Here is a 13,971-nt window from a genome sequence, read left to right on the forward strand (position 1 = left end):
CTGTTGGCTCTATCAACTGGAGGCTTAAGCTGTTCTTTGGAACAAGTGAGGAGGAGGGAGGGGAGAGAAGGGGCAGCGTGAGGGGAAAGGGCATTTGGGGAGAGACCCTGTCACCCATTTAGTCACCTTTTGGGAGACATCCCTCAGACAATATCTGAGAGTGTGAATCTCTTATCTCTTCTAAACAGAAAGATCAGTTCCCAGGCATCATTTTGTTACTGGTATTTGGGGGTGGGGAGGGCATGATAAACATGATACATGAAGTACCATTGAGTGAGTATTGAAGCAAGGAGGCAAGGACTGAAAATACAACCGTAGCAACCTGACTAGTATCTTAGCAGAAGAAGTAATTTAGTATAGTCTGGGAAGAACAAAAAGGACTCATAACAAAGCTTTGTCATCAAATACATTTATTTAGTTTATGACTCCAGTTTACTTCACTTTTTTTCTTTTCCCCCAGGAGCCTTGCAAACAACAATCTCCAGACGCTCCCAAAAGATATTTTCAAAGGCCTGGATTCTTTAACAAATGTGTAAGAGGACCTGAATGATTAATTAATTTGTAATAGTTAACAAAGAAGCCTGGTATTGATTATTAGAATTTTTAATTGGCTTTAAAATTAAATTAGAATTTTAGAATTTAAGTTGACTTGAATTTTAAATTTACTTGCACTGTTTTTCTTCTATAGTATTTACCACTAGACATTCTGAAAATATAGTGCCCAGACATTCCTTTGACAAAGTGTGTGTCTGTGTGGGAGGGAGTGATGATAAAGAAGTTTAAGGAGTGGGACCAGGAGGCCCAGATAGAAATCTCAAGATGCCTTTTTTCCCCAAGAGGTCCAGGAAATGGGGCTACAAAGGAAAAACATAAAGGAATCTGGGGAACAGATGAAAGGTTACACCCATGGGTTGGTCAGTCAACAGAGAATTGGAGCAGGAAATGGGGGAAGGGAGGAAAGTTTGCCTTTTCTCTCATTAGACTGAACAACAACTCTAGGCTTAATCCCCAGGAATTTGGCTTAAACCCCAGGAAGGGAATGAACTTAATTATTTTTGACCCCTTTTCAAACAAAAGAGCTTTCAAACTTTGACTTTTAAGCCTCAGAGTGAAAGATCTTTGTAAGGAATTTGTATATTTTGCTATAAGCAAAGCAAGTAATATATGCCTGAAGCTCTCAAAAGCAATTTAGCTTCATTAACTGCCTTCCAGAACATTTTAAAGGTATTTAAATTCCATAAAATAGAATTCAGGAACAAATGAAAGAACATATGAAAACAAAAGATTTCTTATTATTCAGGTACTTTGCTACAAACTATTCAGAACAACTTTTCTCCAATAACAAAAAATCTGAGTCAAGTGTTTTCTCCTAAGCCTAGTATTTAAGTTCAAATCAGTAAACTACTGAAAAACTTACTTTGTTCCTTGTAGTATTCCCCCAACCCCTCCTTCATGCCTATTAGCCCAATTCCTGGTTTATTTCCAAGAGAGTGCAGGGATCAGGACATTTCCAAGAAAGTCTCTAACAGACCACAGTTACCTGCTCTGGTTAACAATAGCCCAGAAAAGTTGACACTTATTATTCTGGGTCAGAATATTCTCGGGAGATTAGGTCAGTATTGGCAATGTTTTAGAAGTTAGATGACACCTCATGGCAGACTTGAGGATACAGCTTATTTGGGACCCTTTGTCTTATCTTTATGTCAGCCTATACCTCACACTAACAAAAAATAAAAGAAAGCCACTTGAAATTGTCTCAGTCTCTCCAGGGAATCCCATAATGGGTTTGGCTTCTTGGGCCTACTTTGATATGCCCAAATCAAGAATTATCTAAGAAGTACAGGATTATGCCAACTTGACTTTTAGTGAATTTCTTGGTTTTCTTGACTATGTCTGCTGGGGAAAAAAATTTACAGATTCTACATTTCAAAAGATTTTTATGTGCTGTGTGAAGAGTAGGCAATGGTTACTGTACAAATTCTGTGTGATGAAGAAGGGTTTTAGGAAGGAGATGAACAACAGCAGTGCAAACAAATAGAAGTTGGTAAGTTGGAATCATATGTGGAAATTTAAACTATCTAGATGTGTGGTTTATTATGAACATGAGTTATTGCATGTCTGCGTTAACTCTGCTTGTCAAAGTCATTTCCTATTAAAATTGAATTTGTAGACCATGAAATAAGGTCAGGATTAATTATGTCTCTGAGGAAGAAGAAAAGCAAATAACACACTTCATTTAATTAAATATGATACAATAATCACTACATACTTTCCTCTAGATCTGCGCTGTCCAGTATAGTAGCCACACATGTGGTCACTGAGCACTTGAAGTGTGACTGAGGAACTGACTTGTAAATTTTACTTAATTTTAAAAATTTAAACTTAAAAATTGATTCTCGGTTCAATTATTGGAAAACTTTTAAGTCTCTGTGCAACAACTTGCGTGTGTGAATCTATTTTTTTAACTGGAAATTTTATTAAATCTTAAGAGCACATCAGGTATTTCTGATGAAAATTTAGCATCCAAATTGAGATATGTTATAAAATGAGTATAAAATAAACATTAAACTTAAAAGATTTAATATAAAAAAGAATGTAAAATATTTTTTATTAATTTTTATAATGACTGCATATCAAAATAATATTTTGTATATATTGGGCTAAATAACATATAATATTAAAATTAATTTCACCTGTCTTTGTACTTTTTTAATGTGCCTATAGAAAATTTTAAATTACATATGTCATTCACATTATATTTCTATGGACAGCACAGCTCTAGACCCAGCTATCTTTGAACCTAAGAGCGAGTAAGTTAGGAGGTTCCTTTGACTGGGGTGGCCTGTGAGAGTACACTGTGGTAACTGAGCTCAGAGAGAATTAGTCAGGTTCAAGGTGGATTCTGGGGCATTTGGCAATGCTAATGGCTGAAATAGAAGTCATACTGTGAAGGTAGGATTCACAGAGAGCAAAAGCAGCTGAAGTTTGTCTTTCAGGGACCTCAGAGGGAATTCATTTAATTGTGACTGTAAACTGAAGTGGCTGGTGGAATGGCTAGGCCACACCAATGCAACTGTCGAAGACATCTACTGTGAAAGCCCTCCAGAATACAAGAAGCGCAAAATCAATAGTCTCTCCTCCAAAGATTTTGATTGTATCATTACAGGTAATGTATTCTAAGTTTTTCCACTGCATAAAATTAAAAGAAGGGCTACACTTTTTGCATGTGCAGGAACTGATATTTTTATATCTCAAAAACCAACTAAGCAATTTAATTTTTAAAATATTATGAACCCTTGAAACATCATGCATTTAAAAGCAAAGTAAAATTGTCATTTTACTACTTTTCTAAAATAAATGCATTTGTTATGGACATCTGAGATCTAGCCAAGGAGCTAGACTTTAGCACACAGTTACTCATTGTCACTTCCTATTTTTGCAGAATTTGCAAAGTCTCAAGAGCTGCCTTATCAATCATTGTCCATAGATACTTTTTCTTATATGAACGATGAGTATGTAGTCATTGCTCAGCCTTTTAATGGAAAATGCATTTTCCTTGAGTGGGACCATGTAGAAAAGACCTTCCGGAATTATGACAATATTACAGGTATGAGAAGCCTAATCATATTTTGAGTGGAAAGTTAAGCTGCTTGGATCAAGGGCAACAGGAAAAGATGAGCGATATTGTGCAGGCTTTGAGACATTTGAATCCCAACTTTGCCATTTACTGAATGATCTGAAATTGTTCCCTAAACTTTAATTTCCTCACTTGTAAATCTGAAATAATAATACTTAACTCACAAGGTTGTCAAAGATAATGCAAGCATATACTCAAGAAACATACCATAGTAACTAGCTTAGTAAATATGCAACAAAAGGTGGGTAATTTTTCCTCAAAGAGAAAGCATTAGACTAGGAATCATGAGTTCTAATGCAGGTTCTGCCACAAACTGGGAAAGCCGCTCACTCTCACTGGGCCCTCTTTTTCCTTAACTTTAAAATAAGAAGGTTATTTTAGATCATTGAGTCTCAAACTTTGTTGCGCAAACATTACTTCTGTAAAATATTAGTGTATGCCTGTGACAAAAAGGATTTTGTGGTCAAATACATCTATGAACCTATCTCCCTCTTGGAGATACAGAATAATACACATTGCAGGCTCTGAGAAGTCCTAACAGTGAAAAAATAAGCCTCTTTCCAGATTTTTTTGCATTAAATTTGACCATGGAAACCAAAACTTATACTCAGGTGATCTCTTAGGTTCCTTTCTCATTTCAACAACTTGAAATTTTTTAAGTAATAAATTAAAACATAGGACACCCTGTGAAATATTTCTATCAGCTTTAGTTTCTAATACCTTTAAATCTGATCCTAAAAGCTCCTAGACAAAACGGAGAGGGTCATAATTAGATTTTGTTAGTGGTCATCGGCCCCATTAATCAAAGGACCAATACAGGTCTGAGCTTGCTTGAGACAGAGGTACCCAGATGAAGGAATCCCCTCCTAACTGATACCCTTTTAAAATCCTCCTTCTTTCTCAAGAAGAAAGGCTATCTTCCCTTTCTCTCTAAGCCGTCCTTGTTTTCCAGTGGATTACATTAGGTATTTGTGTAATCTAAACCAGTTCTTTTTACCTATTTATATTCCATCAATTGCTTTGTTGTTGTTGTTAATCCTCATCCAAGATATTTTTTCCGTTGATTTTTAGAGGGAGTGGAAGGGAAGGGGAAAGACAGAGGGAGACAAACATCGATATGAGACACATAAATTGTTGCCTCCCACACATGCCCTGATGAGACCAGGGATGGAGCCTGCATCGGAGGTTCATGGACTTGACTAGAATCTAACTCCAGATTCTTCAGTTGATGGGCCGATGCTCTAACCACGAGCAAAACTTACTAGGGCTTGAATGAATCTTTAGATGAGCACTTGAGAGAGAAATGAATCATGTACTTGCAACTTCAAAATGCATCATCTAGGGGTCTAGTAATAATTAATGTCGTTTTTAAACATTCGTTTAAAATCTTGCTTGGCGTTGATTTGTATTGACATAACCTTCAAACACGTGGTATCTACAGAACGTGTGAAGTGCAATTAACAAGTTTTGCTTGAAAAAGTTTGTGTTTGGTTTGGTTTTTGTTGCAAAACTAGGGCTAAGAAGATGGCGGATGAAGAGCATATTCGGCACTGCATGCTTTACGAGTTCCAATTAGGAAGAAAAGCAAGTGAGGCTGCAAAAAACATCTGTAGTGCTCTTCTTGGTCAAGATGCAGTTAGCGCCAGAAAATGCCAGCATTGGTTTGAGAAATTTCGCGAGGGAAATTTTTCGTTAGATGACAAGAGTGGTCGAGGCCGTGTGTCCAATTTTGATCAAGAAGCTCTTCAAGCTCTTTTGGTGTAAAATCCTCAAATTACCCAACAAGAGCTTGCGACAACTTTAAATTGTTCACAAAAAACAATTTCCAATCAATTGCGTGCACTTGGCAAAGTCCAAAAGTTTGGAAAATGGGTTCCTCATGAGTTGAGCGACAACAACCGTAATCAAAGAGTCACAATTTGCAGTTCGCTCCTCTCTCATCAAAACCGTTTGCCGTTTTTAGAGCAAATTGTTACCGGAGATGAAAATGGGTGCTGTATGTTAATTTGAAAAGGCGGCCTCAATGGTTAGACAAAAATGAGGCTCCGCAGCCCACGCCAAAACCTGACTTGCATGCGAAAAAAATGATGTTGTGTGTTTGGTGGAATTTTAAAGGAATTCTTCATTATGAACTTTTACCATCTAACCAAACCATTACAAGTGCAGTGTATAGTGCCCAATTGGAAAGGTTAGCCCAAGCTTTAAGAGAAAAAGAACCGGCGCTGATTAATCGGAAGGGCGTAATTCTTCACCACGATAACGCACGACCGCATACTGCAAGAATCACTGCTGAAAAACTGCGCCAGTTGGAATGGGAAGTTCTCCCTCAACCTGCATATTCTCCTGATATTGCCCCTTCCGATTACCATTTGTTTCGTTCTTTGCAAAACTTTCTTCTTGGAAAAAAATTTAATAATGAAGAATGCCTCAAAAATGCATTGACCGAATTTTTTGCATCAAAATCACAAGAATTTTACAACAGAGGGATTAAAATGCTTCCTGAGCGTTGGGCACAAGTAGTAGAAAACAATGGCAACTATATTGTTGATTAAATTTTGTTGTATTGTTTAAATAAATTCGATTTTAAAAAGCATTAGAAAACGACATTAATTATTACTAGGCCTAGTAATAATTAATTACTAGTAATAAATAATTAAGACCTAGTAATAATAGTATAAAATGACAGACAGACGTCATGTACATGATCAGCATCTCGTCCCTCACCCTCAGACAGACATTGCTAATCTACTGTGGTGCTCTTTCTTGCAGAGTGCAGCAGTGGCCACAGAATCCTTCTCAACACAGTTCTCCAGGCAGTTGCTCTTATCCTCATCAGTCAGTCATTGTGGGTACATAGTTAAAATCTAGTGACCGGTCCTGATCTATTTTCAACTCTCTCTGTACAAAAGAGAAAACTAAATCCCATGGAAGTTAAGTAACTTTTCCAAGGTCACACACTCAGTTGAGTCCTGAAAAGGGTCACAAATAGAGTAATTTTGACTCTGGATGGAATCAATTAGTAGAAAGAGTTGATGCAGAATTTATTGCCTCAGTGCCCCCTAGGCTGCAGGCAGAAAAGACCAGGGGCCTAGATTTGCCACGCTTCTCTTTGAATTACCTAGAACCAAGCTCCCTCGAGGAGTTCAGAATATATTAATAAAATATTAAACTCTCACCAAAAAGATACTGAGCTAGGCCACTGACAGACCTCGTGTTGTTCTCTAATATTCCCAGTGTAACATTCATAAGCATCATTTCCCTCTTCCTTCTCATCTGCTATCAGTGACATGAAGATGCAGAAAAATGCCACGTGGCATCACTTTCCTTTTTCAGGGGAAAGGTTATTCAAGAAGTAATTTGCACTTAGAAGAAACCAATTACAAAGCTATGGGCTTCACAAACCACCACTCAAACCTCCTAGAACCTTGTGGGATCTAAGCCCAAGATGGAAACCCTGGAATACCTACCTGCCCACCCCATAGCGATGCTGGTACGCCTGAGTTTGAATCCCAACTCTGCCTACTCCTAGCAGCATTGAACCTCTCTGAGCTTCAGCCTGCTCATCAACAAAAGGGAAGATAGTAATATTCATTATTTAACCTTTTGAAAAATTTTAATGAGATGATTTGACAAAGCAATAGTCAGTGCTCAATAAATGGCTGTTTTCACTACAAAGATTAACTCATGATGTATTAGGGAGAGCAATGCTTTCTTTCTGCAAGAAATGAGAGAAGGAAACTCAGGCTATAGCCATGTATCCTAAATATCTAGTGCAGATTAGATGTAACATGACAATGTCTGTATGCTCCAAAAGAGGATGACCATCCAGCTAATCTCTCATTTGTCTTTTCCCAGGCACGTCCACTGTAGTATGCAAGCCTATAGTCATTGAAACACAGCTCTATGTTATTGTGGCCCAGCTGTTTGGTGGCTCTCACATCTATAAGCGAGACGGTTTTGCGAATAAGTTCATAAAAATCCAGGACATTGAAATTCTCAAAATTCGAAAACCCAATGATATTGAAACATTCAAGATTGAAAACAACTGGTACTTTGTTGTTGCTGACAGCTCAAAAGCTGGTTTTACTACCATTTACAAATGGAATGGAAATGGATTCTACTCCCATCAATCCTTACATGCGTGGTACAGGGACACTGATGTGGAATACCTAGAAATAGCCAGAACACCTCAGGCGCTCAGAACGCCTCACTTAATCCTGTCCAGTAGTTCCCAGCGTCCAGTAATTTATCAGTGGAACAAAGCAACACAATTATTCATTAACCAAACTGACATCCCTAACATGGAGGACGTGTATGCTGTAAAGCACTTCGCAGTGAAAGGTGATGTGTACATTTGCTTGACAAGATTCATTGGTGATTCCAAAGTAATGAAATGGGGAGGCTCCTCATTTCAGGATATCCAGAGGATGCCATCACGAGGATCTATGGTGTTCCAGCCTCTTCAGATAAATAACTATCAATATGCAATTCTTGGAAGTGATTATTCTTTTACTCAAGTGTATAACTGGGATGCAGAGAAAGCCAAATTTGTGAAATTTCAGGAATTAAATGTTCAGGCACCAAGATCATTCACATATGTGTCTATTAATAAACGCAATTTTCTTTTTGCTTCCAGTTTTAAGGGAAATACACAGATTTACAAACATGTCATAGTTGACTTAAGCGCATGACACACCAGTTCTGTGGCTGCCATCAGAAACTTTCTACAGTACATGGTCCGGATGAACTCAATGCATGATAACTCTTCTTATCCCACTTGCAAATGAATGCCTTTCAAACATTGAGACTGCTAGAACCAAGCACTACCAGTATCCCCATCTTTAACTGTCCAGTCCGGTGGTGTGGGAAGTTACCTTTTATAAGAGAAAATTGAATTGTATAACTGTTATTTGCAGTGAAGATGTGTAAATAAGCATTTAATGGTATCTGTTACTCCAAAAAGAAATATTAATATGTACTTTTCCATTTATTTATTCATGTGTTCAGAAACAACTGCCAAATAAAATGTTTACATTTTCTTTCATATCCCAAGGTAATTACTTAAGGGAGTTTAGGTTTTTTTCTTGGTGATGGTGTATTTAGGAAATAGTTTTATACCATAAGGTTCTATTTGAATTAAGAGTTTATGTATGTTGTGACTGAGTGAAGGTGAAACATTGATATTGATTACCATAATTTATGAAAAGGTTCATCCGTTGATTTTGAACATTGAAAGGTGTTTCCAAAAGTCATGGTTTTTAGGAACACTTTGAGGTAAAGTGGTGACAAATTAAAAGAAGGGTAGAGAAATTTGCTTATTACAAGAAGACTAATTTGGAATAAAAACTGTAAGACCCATCCTTTCCTATTCAATAGCTGCAGCTACAGCAATCATTCAAACAACTTAAAGGATAAGTTATAGCCAAGATTTGGGATTTTCAAAACCCTCTTTAGGAATTTTCTAACTGTCTGACTCTAGAATCATCTGACAGCTGATTGAGATTGTAACCTTAAAGCACTGGCCTCAAATACACTTGGAATGAAGGCCTCTTGATTTGACCAAGGACTTCTAGGCCAAGTTTGATGTTATTGACATGCTGCAGAGTGCCAAGGAGAATCATATTTGATTTTCTAAAACCCTGCTCCTGGATCACAAGGGTCAGTAGCAAGTAACACAATGCCTGTGCACTCTGTGGGCTCTCAGAGGTGCACATGTGTCTACTGTTAGAATAATACACTTTATGAGGCCCTTTGATCTTACCAGTCAGTATGTATTGAGTACCTAATAAGAATAAGGTATCATTCCTGTGGTGTTGGGGAGAGAACTGAGAGAGGGTAAGGCACTGTTCTTGCCCTCTGAGTCCTTAGAAGGCTCATTGGCGGGTTAGGACACAGCAGAGCAAGCAGTAAGTGGCAGGTATCATCTGAACATCCAATTGTAAGTTTCAGGAGAGCATCAGAGATGTCTTCCTGAAAGAAGTGGTCCTTGTTTGAACTTAAGGGAAGATAGGAGTTTAAATGGGGATTACAACAGAGAAAGTATTCCTGGCACTTGGTTCTGCATGCTGCCTTTAAGGAAGGGAACAGAGCTTCCTCCAGCTTCCCCAGAGTCTTTGACCAAATGATTGTGGGAAGGTGTGGGTAAGGGGACAGCAACACCTCTGCCAGCACTTACCTGGAAAACTTGTGGCATCAAAGGTACACACCTCATTATAGAGTCTTCCAGAAGCAACACCTTAGGGAGTTATGCACAGGAACCCAACTCCTTTATACAATAACATGGCTAAGATATTAACTCTGATATCAGGGTTATGGGGGAGGAGGATAAGGCTTAACCACTCCTGATCCTGCACATAGGGGGAACTGGCCTTTGATTGCATTCCTTTTCTCAGTTCCTATTTTCTGTAAGCAGCCTATATGCTGTTGGAGAACACCTGCTTTGTAGAGACAGGGATCATGTCCAACCTTGCCGTGTACTGGCTTTGTCCACAGACAAGTTACTTTCACCTCTCTGAGCCTCGGTTTCTTCATCTGTAAAGGGACAATAATGCCTACTCCAAGGACATGGAAGAATTAAGGAGCACATGGCAGATGGAACTTTTCAAATATGGCCTAACTGTATCTCCCATCCCACATGTGCTATGAGAACCTGGCCCGCATCCCATCAGGGAGTGGTTCCTAATTCCTCTGTTCTTAATTCTGGACGGGCAACCAATAGAATGCTGAGGAAATTATGCAGTTTGACTTTGGAGGCTGGGTTACAAAATGATGATGCTTTTGCCTTGTGAACCTGAACTGCCACGGCAAGAGTCCTACCAGCTTGAAGCCACTATTCTGTGAGGAAGCCCAGGGTTTGGTCAGCAACCTCAGCTGAGATCTCAGCATCAACCACTGTCATCTGAGTGATGGCTCCAGGGGATTCCATCTCCCAGTTGTCAAGCCACCACCAGCCATCAAATCTTCCCAACTGAAGCCCTGGATGTTACGGAGCAGAGTCAAGCCATCCCCACAATCACCTACCCAAATTCCTGACCCATAGAATCTATCACATAATAAAATGGTTGTTTTAAACAGCTAAGTTTGGGGTGCTTTGTCACACTGGAGTAGTACTGGGAATAGCACTTGAAGTGCTGAACCCACAATTGGCTAATGGTCCCACACCCACAGTGTATGAGTTTGGGTCACACTCTTCCTTTATGTCTTAATGTAATTCACTGTCATTTCATTTTTAAATGCTCTCTTCTGTTTTCAATATGTTTTCGTGTTCTTACTCTGTGCCGGGCACTGTGCTGAGTTGAGGGATGCAGACATTAAAGACTTGCTCTGTTTGTTTTCTTAGGAGCACTGACTATTCAAGTTGGCAAACAACTCTCTAATTTACCTCAAATCTGAGACCTAGAGATGTGAAGCAAGGTTATTTTAGATTACTACCTTTAAATTAGTTATTTTTAAACTAAAGGAGTGAAGTAGGTTACCATCTGAGTCTCTTGACATGTGGTCCAATCCTTGGTCCATAACATGGCGCTACCTTTCAAAACCGCCCCCTTCATTTCAAACCTGAGATGTGGATGGGGAGAGGTGAGGAAGCTGACAGAGAAAATAAATGTTAAAATGACTGAGGAGAAGGACAGATGGTAGGGTCCACTTTTCAGGAATTGACCAGTCTTTTCTATGAGCTGCCCTCTCTTTCTGTATCCCTCATCTACCCTACACTGTACCACTCTCCAGCCACAGATGATTGGGCCTGGAGTGAACTCCTGTTCCATGTGTTCAACCCAGAAGCTGGGCTGGGCTGGGCTGGGCTCAGCCTGAGCCAGTCGAGTTATCCCTCCTGGATATTTGACATTGAGGCAGCAGAAGCTATGTCTTTAGCCAGAGGCACCAGATTTGAAGGTGATGATCTTATATCAGGTTCCCTCCAAGCAGCAGGATTGACTGAGTGAGTGCTTTTTCTACACCTGAAAGATGGTGAGCGGGGCCCAGGGCAGGGAAAGATGCTATGTGAAGATGCCATTTCAAAGTCTGGCTTCAGTCCGACCCCATGGGGAACTCTATAGCATGAATTGTACCGCAGAGCATATCCTGCCTCGAGGCAAGGAGGGTGGACTTTTATAGCCTCTGATCTGATAGTTAATGTCCAAAAAGTGTGGGTCATAATCTCTCAGGAATCTCCAGCAGAGAAGGTTGGCTAAGGGCAATGCTCCACAGAAGGGTACAGCTGTGAGCTGTTAAGTAGCACCCAGGTCTGCTGCAGGATGGTTACATCAGCCTACTAAAGGCCATGCGGGTGGGATACCAATAGCATAAGCCACAGTGACACTGCCTGGGGAGCTGAAGACACCATTTTGGAGCAGCCATGATGGTCCATGTACCAGAGGAGCAGAGAAGGTTGGTCTCAAAAGTGAGAAGGGAATGAAGTAGAAGCTCAGAAAGAAGCAAGAGTGAGAAACTACATAGTCTGAGGGATGGAGAGAGGAAAAGGGGGTAAGAAAAGGGAGAGGGAGAGAGGGAAAATGGGAGTAGAAAAAGGAAGTGAGGGAATGAGCAGAAGAAGATTGGGAAGTCTGGTGTCCCTGAGAAGTTAATGCACAAATCTTTAGTAGGTAGTATCCTTGAGAGCAACATCTGGAAGGGAGGAGAAAGAAGAATTTGTCAGAGAGAAGCTGAGCTGTGTTGCAGTAGGGAGCTCTAGTGCTGAGAGGTCTCTTCCCAGTTGTCCCAAGCTGGAGCAAGGGGACCAGAGCTTTATACCTTCGTGTTGATTACCCATTAAATGTGGCCATCCTTAGGAGAAAGTGTGGCTTTAGATGGGGCTGTTTTCTTAGCCAAGGCAATCCCCAAAGATGGCAGACAGCAGAGGCTCATCTTACAGCCACAGCTGGAAAACAAACCCTTCATTCTTGAATGAGGATGGGTGGTGCAACTCAGCCTCAAATTGCAGAGGAAAGAGACAGGAAGAAGGGTGAGTGAGAGAAAAGTGAGGAGCAGCAGCCTGGATTCCATTTCCTGCTTCATCCTCATTAGTACCTGCCCCTGAATTTCTTTAGGTACTTCTGTAGTCTTTTAATAAAAACCACCACCACCTCTTCCCCCCCCCCTGCCCCCCCACACACACACACATACACACTTTATTTTATTTTATGTTAGTTTGAGTGGATTTCTGTACTTGCCACAAAGTTAGCTTCCACTAAGTCAGGATGTTTAGGTACAATGGACTATAATATAGATGTGTATAGATATGATGGTGAGTACGAAATATTTCAATCTCTGCTATTCAAACTGTAAAACTTCTATTAATCTATCCTCAAGTTCATCAATTCTTTCCTCTGTTATCTCCAACCTCAACTTTCTTGAACAAGTAGTATTATTTCAACTAGACCAGTGCTTCTCCACGTTAAATTTTTTCTCAGTGTTTAAAAAGGTTTGGACCATAGAGATTTAAAAATCTCCAGTGCATTTTAGACCAATGTAACCTGTTTGTATTGTGAACCAATATTTTTGGAAGTTAGAATAAAAGTGAATTACTAAAAAAATGATCACTTGCTTGGTTTTTTGTGGTCATGTCAAACGGCCTATAAAAGTTTAGAAGTGTTTCCTCTCCAGTTCTGTGCTTATCTCATCCCACACTGATTCTAAACTTTTCCTAGACTGGCACTGGCCCTACTGCCACATCTATAGGTACACTAAACTAGTCAATTAGAGCTCAATGCATTCATCTCAGCTCTTACAGTTAGTTATACATCAGTCTTAAAATGGGATATGCATGCATTTTAATATGGCTGCTATCAAGGGCATGGGGCATCCAGAGATACCACAAGCCCAGAAGACCTACAAGGCCTTAGAAAGTCCTGAAAGTGGAATTTAAAATCTAGCCCAGCTTCTCCTCCCACTCTCCACTTCACCCACTCCCCAGTTACCCATGCAACTTGACAAGCCCTATTTATCTAAGCGCACTTCTGTGCCGAGACTGCTCCCTCCACCTACAATCCTCTTTCCCCACCCTTCCATTTATTTTTTAAATGTTTTTATTAATTTTAGAGAGAGAAAGGAAGATAGAAAGAGAAACATCAATCAGAGAGAAACAGCAACATTGATCGGTTGCCTTCTACACGTACCCTCCTCCCACTGGGGATCAAGTCCACAACCCATGCATGTGCCCTGACTGGAAATAGAACCAGTGACCTTCTGGTGCATGGGTCTATGCTCAACCACTGAGCAGCACCAGCCAGGCTACTTTTTTAAGTTTTAGTCCTTCTCCTCCAATCAGTTAGATGGGACTTCTCCTTTCTCTGGTTTTCTCAGCCCATTGTTTTTACCATGAACAAGGCTCATAA

General features: G+C 39.8%; 1 protein-coding gene across 2 annotated transcripts in view; it reads left to right on the forward strand.

The window, feature by feature from the left end:
* LGI1 (leucine rich glioma inactivated 1) overlaps positions 1-10,978 on the forward strand; it is a 41,283-nt gene extending 30,305 nt beyond the window's left edge. For both annotated transcript variants that reach the window (XM_036438597.2, XM_036438596.2), the window contains 4 exons: positions 461-532; positions 2,997-3,166; positions 3,443-3,607; positions 7,493-10,978. In XM_036438597.2, coding sequence (XP_036294490.1) covers positions 461-532; positions 2,997-3,166; positions 3,443-3,607; positions 7,493-8,328 — 1,243 coding nt within the window. In that variant the 3' untranslated portion in view covers positions 8,329-10,978. The remainder of the gene's footprint in view (positions 1-460; positions 533-2,996; positions 3,167-3,442; positions 3,608-7,492) is intronic.
* Positions 10,979-13,971: the final 2,993 nt, after the last annotated feature.

Source organism: Pipistrellus kuhlii, unplaced genomic scaffold (genome assembly GCF_014108245.1).
Source record: "Pipistrellus kuhlii isolate mPipKuh1 unplaced genomic scaffold, mPipKuh1.p scaffold_m20_p_15, whole genome shotgun sequence".
Lineage (NCBI taxonomy): Eukaryota > Metazoa > Chordata > Mammalia > Chiroptera > Vespertilionidae > Pipistrellus > Pipistrellus kuhlii.